The sequence below is a fragment of the Thalia democratica genome, chromosome 7, assembly GCF_965202585.1.
Source record: "Thalia democratica chromosome 7, ktThaDemo2.hap1.1, whole genome shotgun sequence".
NCBI lineage: Eukaryota > Metazoa > Chordata > Thaliacea > Salpida > Salpidae > Thalia > Thalia democratica.
Window position 1 is genome coordinate 20,920,262 of NC_139171.1, and position 10,092 is coordinate 20,930,353.

At 23.0% G+C, this 10,092-nt stretch overlaps 1 protein-coding gene across 1 annotated transcript; it reads right to left on the reverse strand.

Annotated features, from left to right (window-relative positions):
• Positions 1 to 1,904: 1,904 nt before the first annotated feature.
• Positions 1,905 to 3,234, reverse strand: LOC145841165 (ficolin-2-like). Its single transcript, XM_082948536.1, has 5 exons — positions 3,088 to 3,234; positions 2,804 to 2,900; positions 2,631 to 2,727; positions 2,369 to 2,442; positions 1,905 to 2,083 (listed from the first exon to the last, which is right to left on the reverse strand). The coding sequence occupies exons 1-5, from the start codon at positions 3,232 to 3,234 to the stop codon at positions 1,905 to 1,907; spliced, it is 594 nt and encodes a 197-aa protein (XP_082804662.1).
• Positions 3,235 to 10,092: the final 6,858 nt, after the last annotated feature.

A 10,092-nucleotide genomic window follows, 5' to 3' on the forward strand; every position in this document is an offset into this window, starting at 1 on the left:
AATATACTTGCTAACAACTCTGAATAAATGGTCAAGTTTAAACAAATAAACTAAGCAGAAGTTTACGTATAAACAATACGTTTAATAATACTTTTTGTCATAAAACTTGATAAAACTTTACTAGCAAGTCGAAAATCCATAACAAATTTATTTTTAGTTTAAATTTTCGTGGTGTATAAAACAAATAGTTAAGTTTTTTGAACTTTACAAAAATATAAAAATCCAATAAGTCTTTAAAGCAAACTTTTAGCGTTAACAAGAAACTTTTAAGCAGTAGAATAATAATATTTTAATTAAATTTAACGTTTAAAACACATATATGTAATGAATTTTGTGAGTCCTGTATTAATTAGTCTTCTTTTACCGTTTACTACATAAACACTTTTAAAAAGTTCTTTAAGTTCACGAACTTGTTAGAGATTTAAGTTTTATAATCTTTTTTAATACAATAATATCGTTAACAAAGGTTTTTTAATTTGAATTAAAGCTTATGTTCACAAAACTGGAAGATGTTGATTATAAATTGTATTTGCTTATTAGTTACTAGCATATGAAAAGCAGGTTTTTATACAAAATTAGATATTTTAATTTCTTTAATAAATTTAATAAAATTTAGTTTAGTTTATAATCTTGAATTTAGAAACTGTTGAAATATAGTTCAAAATTTCAATGATAAGGTATAAATATTACATGGAATTATTGTAATGTTTAATCCTTTTTTGTAAAAAGTCATATTTTATTACTATAAAACAAAAAGTTTACCTTATAAAATTTTGGTATGCAATACTGTAATAAAACTGCAATTATTTGTGCTTATTTGTGTATATAGTTTTTAAAGAATTTAAAAGCTATAAGTTGGTAAAAAAATACTTGCTTTGAATTTTGGTTTTTACTCAAGTTATATTTTCAATTAGTAAACTTTATGGTTTAATCATCAAACTTTATTCACTAAGAAACTTAGTAACTGTTAATGAAATTAATACACTTGCAAAAAACTTAAGTAAGCGGTTTGCGTATAAACGACATCATTCAATAATAATTTTTATTAATAAATTGAAAGATCATATAAAGTTTTTGAAAAGTAAGTTTGCTTGCTATATAAAATAATCAGTTAAAAGTTTATAAAAACCTTAATTAAAAAACAATAAAACAAACCTTTAGAACTTATTTTTTTGCGTTCATAAGCAACTTATAATCAGTAGAATGTATTTTATTTGAATTTTTTTATATACTCGAAGTTTGTAACACATACGGTTAATATATGTTGTAAATATTGTGTTAATTCATCTTTTTTTACCTTTTTTTTACATAAATACTATTTTAAAAGATTATACAATTTTACGAGCTGGTATGTAATTTGAGTTTTTAAATCTTTTAAACACAAAAACTATTGTATATAAAATATTTTTCTTCATTTAAACTATAGATTATATAACTACAACAATAGATTATACAAAAACGGTTATACAAAATTGTAATTTTGTAGGAATAAAATATAGTTCCAATGGAATATGTTTTATTGTTTTATGAAAACTTTCTAACCATATCCTAATATGTAATTTTATATTTACAATTTGGAGAAAGAATCTAAGCTTTTTTAACAAAGAAAATAATTTATAGCTAACGTGTTGGAAAACACTTGAAAATTTTTAATTTATTTAGAAAAGCAAGGAGAAAATAAACAGACTATTTCAAAATAACCATAAGTATGAAAATATTTTTTTAAAGTGTTATGTTATTAAAATAAAAAAATAAAAAAATTATACAAAATGTTTTATTAACGGATTTTAACTGAAACATTCCATAGATGATTGTAATTATCTTGTTTAGCTTCTACTAGCCGGCCTTACCATTAGTTGTGTTTTTTTCAAATTTAGATTCCATTTCCAATATATTAATTGGCTCTATCGGTGATTGCTCCCACTGTAATATCCGTTGACGTTGTTATCGCCACATTGATTCCACCAAAAACCACCCCCACGCTCGGTAGCACAGTTAATACTTTTAAGCTTGTCGTTGTCAGAATCAAATGTAGTAAATTCAATATTGTTTTTATACGTATTGGAACTTCCTATTCCGTCACCTTATGTTCATTATTTTTAGAAGAACATTCAATTACAAACTTAATGAATGTATTTTGTTTTATGAAAATTTTTTAATTAATTTTTTTTTATAGTTTTTTTTGGTAATTTGAAAATAGCTAAGCTGAAAACTGTTGCTGGTTTAATTATTTATATTGTGTTTTACTTAGACCTTTGTAAAGTCGCTTAACTTTTGGTTGACATATTTAGTTTTTTTAAAAAAAATTTAAAGCTTAAGTTTTATAAACAGCATCATATTATTATTTTTTTAACAATTTATTACAAACCTCCATTTCCAGAGTAAGACCCTACTTCGTATGAAAATTTGTATTTTTCCTCTGAACCAGCTACACGAAAATTCCTAAATTTTTTAGTTAAAAAATTATATAGTTTAGCTTGATAAGTTTTCTGTACATCTTTAGAAAAATTTTAGCGTTACTGTTTTGTAATTTCACTAGCTACGCAGAAAGCTGAAAGTACTTTTGTTTAACTTTTTATAAAGCTAACTAAACTATAAATAAAAAAAAAACAATACATAGATAAACTCACTTGTATTCTACATATTTATCTTCACCATTAAAAGTAGTTAACTCCACCTTTAAGTCACAATCTGAGGTTTCAGTCAACTTATTCAGATATTTGAGGCCTGAAATTTTTTAATTAGTTGATAAAAATACTTTTGTAGCATGTCTGGGTGTTCTTTGTGTTAAAAATTTACTTACCCAACCAAAATTCGCCGTTAACGGATCCAAAACCCTGCTCGTAATCACTCCAACTTCTGTTAAAGTCCACTGTTCCATCAAATCTTCTTTGAAATACCTGTGAAAAATAACTTTTGAGAATTTTCATCTACTTGAAACAGCCTTTAAAAAACATGTTAGTTTATAAAACTAGTTAACTTACCAAACTGCTTATAACTTCTATTAAATTGTTTATTAATATTTATGTGTATATAAACTTTTAAATATATGAATATTAGTCACCAAATAATTTTAAAAGAACTTACAGTCCATCCACCGGAGGCACTGTTCATTTCACACCAAACCGACAATATTTTCCAGTCAATTTGAATATTGTAAGTGCCAGTTGGTAAGCTTGAGTCGAAATCTTTAATTTCTTTGCAGTTCGTTGACTTACCTGAATCAAGGCACATATATATTTGTATAAAATCCAAACTTACATAAAAAACAATTACCTAAAAGTATATTCTTTAAACCATCTAACTTCTTTGATTGTTTCGCTAACTCATCCATTTGCCCTGATATAGTCTTGTTCTGTTCGCTATTTATCTTATTAAGGGCGTAATATTTTCTTGTACAATGTACCGCCAAGAAAGAAAAACAGATGATCATAAAAACATTAAACATTGCAGATGCAATTAATATTTTTTTCGATTCGAGTACCATTATTATTTTACCGACATACTTCTAAAAAATAGTTTTTTTTTAATTATTCTATTCATCAGCATTGTTTCATCTTAAAACTTAATATTTTGTTTAATAAAGCCATAGTTGTCTAATTTTGTTACTCCTAAATTTTAAAAATGCTATGTTAAGTAAATCACTATACAAAATTAACAAACACAAACTGGTTTTTCAAGTATTTACCCTAAAAGCAGCTATATGAAAGTATAAAATATGTTTTACATAACTTTTAAGCTCGTAAAAATCTATGGTTAAATAAAATGCACACTACTGCGCACAGGTGCACACTTTGTTGAATATCGAATATAAAATCAATAAGTTATCTAATAAAAAGTGTTCTACATTGTTGTAAATAGTATTTAAAGCTACTAATTTAAAATAGAAATTGTCACGAAAATAAGTATCATTTATACAGTTTGTGTTTTTTACTTATACTAAAACAATTTAATATACTATGCACACAAAAATAATGAACTTTAAAACTTTTTAAAAATTAATAAATTTTGAATCAAAACCACAATGAAACAACAAAAAATATTATAAAGTTTTGTTAAGACCAAGTTTATTTGATTCAAGAGTCTTTTGTTTGTTTATTTATCTATTTAAAACTAAATTACCTGTTTACAGCTAATTTTTTTTATTATAGAAAGATACATTTTTTATTTAAATTAAGTTTTCGTTAAAAAATTAAAATTTTGTTTTTAGTTTGTACTAACTTATTTAAAGAAAACAAGCAATGTTAATTGGAGTAAAAATTTAAACAGTAAACTTAATCTGTTTAAAAACGTTGTCCAAACTAAACTAAGACTAAATAAATTTAACGAGTTTCAAACTTGACTTATAACTGTAGTTTTAACTACATTTGCACATTGAAAAAATGTGTGAAATAAATTAGTATAAAACAGATTATATTCTACTGAGAAACAGGTGCTACTTCTTAATTTGAATAAATTAAAAGGAAAATAAAACTGAAAGTTAAGGTTTATATAGTTACTAAATAAATTGTTTTTCACTAAACGACGATGCTTCAAAACGAAACTATGATACTTGTTAAAAACGAAGTCACTAAAAGTTTATTAATAGTTCTACTGTTAATTTTTTTACTTCAAATAAAATAGCTAAAAGCTTATATATATAAATATAAAATTTATATCATTAGAAACTACTTTTATAATTAAAAACAAAAGCAACAAAATTAAACGACACTGAATTTAGCAAAAATAATGTTTTCTCTCTACTTTATCACTAACAAAACTATTTCTAGTAAAACAAACTTTTTGAAGTACATTACAAAAACCTAGTATATAGATAATAAAATATAGTTCAAAAAGAAAAAATGTATTTTTTTTTTAACGAGAGAGTGGAAATTTACTAAACATAATAAATTTTTTTTGTAAAATTACAGTTAAGTTTTAAAACCATAAAAAGGAGGTGAGAAATTCAAATTATATTACGACTGATAATATTGATAAACTTATAGAGAGATAAAACATATTGCATATTCACACAAAATGCTCAATGATCAACTTAACTAAAAGTATGGTTTTTTGATATTATTTACGAAATTATAAAACTAAAAAAAAATTACAAAGATATACTTAACAACAACTTGACGGTTTTTATTGACCTTTAGACGCTCTTTATTAAGATTTGTTTAATAAGATTTAGCTAAAAACAGTATTTTTTTTTTTACATATTACTTTCATAAATTAGTTTTTTCTGATATAACTGTTACTTGACTTCTAACACCATTAAAGTTTTAATGTCTGTACAAATTCGCTAAAATCTCCATAAACATAAATTTGCTTATGAATATAAAAAGTTAATTTGACTCTACTATACATCTTATGTTAAAACATACGGCAAAAAAGTTTTTTTTAATGAGAAGTTCCGCTCATAAAGTTTTATATACTATTTTTAGCTTTACGCTTAAAATTCTCGTGATACTTTTAAACTTGAAATTCTTCTAAGCTCAAACTCGAAGTTCGAACTTTTATAAGTACACTAGCTTGTAAACAGAAAAGTAAATTACATTGACTTGTTTTATTTCTTACTTAAAAGTTTTTGTTGTCCTGCACTTTTAGAACTAGAGTTTCAACAAAAATTAATTTGTTTTGAACTAGGTTCTTTAAACACTTAATACTTATTGATGTTACACAAGTAAAAACTTGTACTTTTAAAAGTCTTAATAAAGCTAGTTAAATTAGGTTTTTAAGCGATCATTAATTTTATTATGTTACTATTTATTTAGAAAAAATATTCAAGTGAATCTATTAACAAAAAAAACTGCTTTTTTAGTGATATATTTCTATTTTATTTTACTAACATTTTTGATAACGTTATTTTGTTTTATTCTGACTTGTTTTTTTATAGTAAAATTGTTTATTGAAAACAACCACTGCTCAAAAATAGCTAAAAATCTATTACAACATGTTTCAAGGTTGTTGGTAGGACTTTTAAAAATACTTTTTTTCTTTTATATTTTACTAAGACATATATATTCTATTTATTCTGTAACCTAAACGTAATTAATTTTAATTTAAATTTATTTACTCAAAACTTTAAAAACATTTAAGTTTAAAAACTTGCATGCTTACGCTAGTACTTTTAAATTATTTTATAACTTCAAAAAATACTTTATTAAACTAAAAGATAAACAAACTGCTTTTTGACAGAACTTGCGTTGGCTATCAAACCTTTTATTTTTAAACTTATAAATTCATTTTTCAAGTTTCATTACTTATTTTTATATAAATTTATTTAAAAAATTAAAACTAATTGTACTTTAAAACGAAATTACTAAAAAAGATTTAATTCAATATTTAAAGATATTTAAGATTTAAATTAAATTTAATACAAATTCTACATTTTTCGAAAGCATTTGATATTTTGGCAAATAAAATCTTATTTACCTTTTTTTGTGACTTATTCTAAACCAGCAGCTTAAACATTGCTGTGAGTAACTTAAAACTTTTATAAAATCTATTAGACAAAAAGTAAGTTTTAGAAGTTTTGCAATGAACTACCCAGCACAACATTAGTTCAGCTTCAAAGTCCTGTCTATTTGTCGTTTTAAACAAAAACACTTTTACAGCAACATTACTTGATTACAGCTATTAAAGCTTTTTGTTTTGAGAAGATAATTTTATAATAGTTAAAGTTTATTTAAGTTGTTTTCAGTAGACACGAGATTTGTTTTTAGGTTACACAAGTATACTCAAAGTTTAATTAGAAATATTAATGTTTTAGTTTTTAATGTTTTTTATAACAAGATAGTTTAAACGAGTTTTTAAAACCTATAACTGAAGTAAAATATGGTAAAATTAATATTACTGATACAGTTACCTTTTTAAGATATATGTTTGTAATTTTTGAGCATTGACTACTACTGCTCAAATTCAAACAATTTCTAAAAAAAACAAAAACTTTTAAGTACACGAAAAAACCCAATTAAAATATAGATAAAAAGTTTTAGTTCAAAAACTTTTTTTTTTCTTTAACGAGAGAGTGGAAAACTACTATACATAATTTTTTTTTTATAAAATTACAGTTAAGTTTCAAAAACCATAAAAAGAAGGTGAGAAATGCAAAGTATATTATGACTGATATTATTGATAAACTTATAGAGAGATAAAATATATTGCATATTCACATAAAATATTACTATTTGAGCTGTTTTTATTTTATGATAGAAAAACAATCGTTTAAAGTTATTTTACAAAAACTTTTGAACAATTAAAAAAAGTTAAACCACTATCTAATAAAGTAGAACATATTTGTAGCAGTTTAAAGCTATAATTAAAAAAGTTTTAGACATTGAGTAGTAATTGTAATTAGAAAGTAAACATCTACTTGTATAAACTTATACGAACAAAAGTATGAAAAAATGTTAAGTGAAATATGTTTTTACAACTTTTCACTATTACACAACGATTAAAACAAAAAGATTAAAAAAAGAACAAAGTAACTCGCAAATTTAACTAAAATGTTTTATAAACTTATTAAAACAGCAGTTGAAAGTTTATTTTCATCTACAAAGATAGTGGAAAATCACCAGAAAAGTTTAAAATTTTCACTGTAGTATCACACTAATGAAATAAATTTAGATTAAATTTTTGAACTTAAACTTAAATGACTTATTAAAACAGCAGTGGAAAGTTTTTTTTTTGTTTTGCGAGAGTGGAAAGTCATTATAATTTTTTCATTTCTTTACTGTACAGTTACAAAAAAAATTATAATGACTTTCGACTCTCTCAAAACAAAAAAAAAACTTTCCACTGCTGTTTTAATAAGTCATTTAAGTTTAAGTTCAAAAATTTAATCTAAATTTATTTCATTAGTGTGATACTACAGTGAAAATTTTAAACTTTTCTGGTGATTTTCCACTATCTTTATATATGAAAATAAACTTTCAACTGCTGTTTTAATAAGTTTATAAAACATTTTAGTTAAATTTGCGAGTTACTTTGTTCTTTTGTTAATCGTTTTGTTTTAGTCGTTGTGTAATAGTGAAAAATTGTAAAAACATATTTCACTTAACATTTTTTCATACTTTTGTTTGTATAAGTTTATACAAGTAGATGTTTACTTTCTAATTACAATTACTACTCAATGTCTAAAACTTTTTAAATATAGCTTTAAACTGCTACAAATATGTTCTACTTTATTAGATAGTGGTTTAACTTTTTTTAATTGTTCAAAAGTTTTTGTAAAATAACTTTAAACGATTGTTTTTCTATCATAAAATAAAAACAGCTCAAATAGTAATATTTTATGTGGATATGCAATATATTTTATCTCTCTATAAGTTTATCAATATTATCAGTCATAATATACTTTGCATTTCTCACCTGCTTTTTATGGTTTTTAAAACTTTACTGTAATTTTACAAAAAAAAAACTTATGTATAGTAATTTTCCACTCTCTCGTTAAAGAAAAAAAAAAGTTTTTGAACTAAAAACTTTTATCTTTATTTTAATTGGTTATTGTAGTGTAATTAAAAATTTTTATTTTTTTAGAAATTGTTTGAATTGAGCAGAAGTAGTCAATGCTCAAAAATTACAAAAATATATCTTAAAAAAAAACTGTATCAGTAATATTAATTTACCATATTTTACTTTAGTTTTAGGTTTTAAGAACTCGTTTCAACTTTCTTGCTATAAAAACATTAAAAACTAAAACATTAATATTTTTAATTAAACTTTGAGTATACTTGCATAACCTAAAAACAAATCTCGTGTCTACTGAAAACAACTTAAATAAACTTAAACAAATTTGTCTTCTCAAAACAAAAAGCTTTAATAGCTGTAATCAAGTAATGTTGTTGTAAAAGTATTTTTTTTGTTTAAAACGACAAGTAGACAGGACGTTGAAGCTGAACTAATGTTGTGCTGGGTAGTTCATTGCAAAACTTCTAAAACTTATTGTACCTTTAGTTAGTCTAATAGGTTTTATAAAAATTTTAGTTACTTACAGCAATGTTTAAGCTGCTGGTTTAGTATAAGTCACAAAAAAGGTAAATAAGGTTTTATTTGCAAAAAACTATGAAAAATGTACATTTTTGAAAAACAGTTTGTTTTAAATTTATTTAAAAAGAATTAAAAAAACCTTTTTTAGTAATTTCGTTTTAAAATACAATTAGTTTTAATTTTTGCAATAAATTTATATAAAATTAAGCATTGAAAACTTGAAATATAAATTTATAAGTTTGAAAATAAAATGTTCTGCCTAAATGAAATTTGTTTATCTTTTAGTTCAATAAACTACTTTTTAAAGTTATATTAAAATTTTAAAGTACTAGCGTAAGCATTCAAATTGTTAAACTTAAAATTTTATAATAGTTTTTAGTAAATAAACTTTATTCAAATTAACTACTTTTAGGTTACAGAATAAATAGAATTTATATGTATAAGTTAAATATAAAAAAAATCAAATTTTTTTAAAAGTCCCACCAATAATCTCGAAACATATTGTAATAAATTTTTAGCTATTTTTAAGCAGTGCTTGTTTTCAATAAACAATTTTACTATTAAATAATAAGTCAGAATAATACAAATAACGTTATCAAAAATGTAATGAAATAAAATAGAAATATATCACCAAAAAAGCAGTTTTTTGTAAATGGATTCACTTGAATATTTTTTTCTAAATAAATACTAACATAATAAAATAATGATCGCTTAAAAAGCTAGTTTAACTAGCTTTATTAAAACTTTTAAAAGTACAAGTTTTTACATGTGTAACATCAATAAGTATTAAGCGTTTAAAGAACCTAGTTCAAAACAAATTAATTTTTGTTGAAACTCTCGTTCTAACAGTGCAACAAAAACTTTTAAGTAAGAAATAAAACAAGTCAATGTAATTTACTTTTCTGTTTACAAGCTAGTGTTCTTATAAAAGTGCGACCTTCGAGTTTAAACTTAGAAGAATTTCAAGTTTAAAAGTATCACGAAAATATTAAGCGTGAAACTAAAAATGGTATACAAAACTTTATGAGCGGAACTTCTCATTAAAAAAAAACTTTTTTGCCGTACGTTTAAACATAAGATGTATAGTAAAGTCAAGTTAAGTTTTTATATTAATAGAAA

Coding starts and splice junctions, on each gene's coding strand:
- LOC145841165 (XM_082948536.1), bottom strand. CDS start 3,234: ATGTGCCTTGATTCAGGTAAGTCAACGAACTGCAAAGAAATTAAAGAT. Junction 2,901..3,087: donor GTGCCTCCGGTGGATGGACT/GTAAGTTCTTTT, acceptor TATTTTTCACAG/GTATTTCAAAGAAGATTTGA. Junction 2,728..2,803: donor TAACGGCGAATTTTGGTTGG/GTAAGTAAATTT, acceptor AAAAAATTTCAG/GCCTCAAATATCTGAATAAG.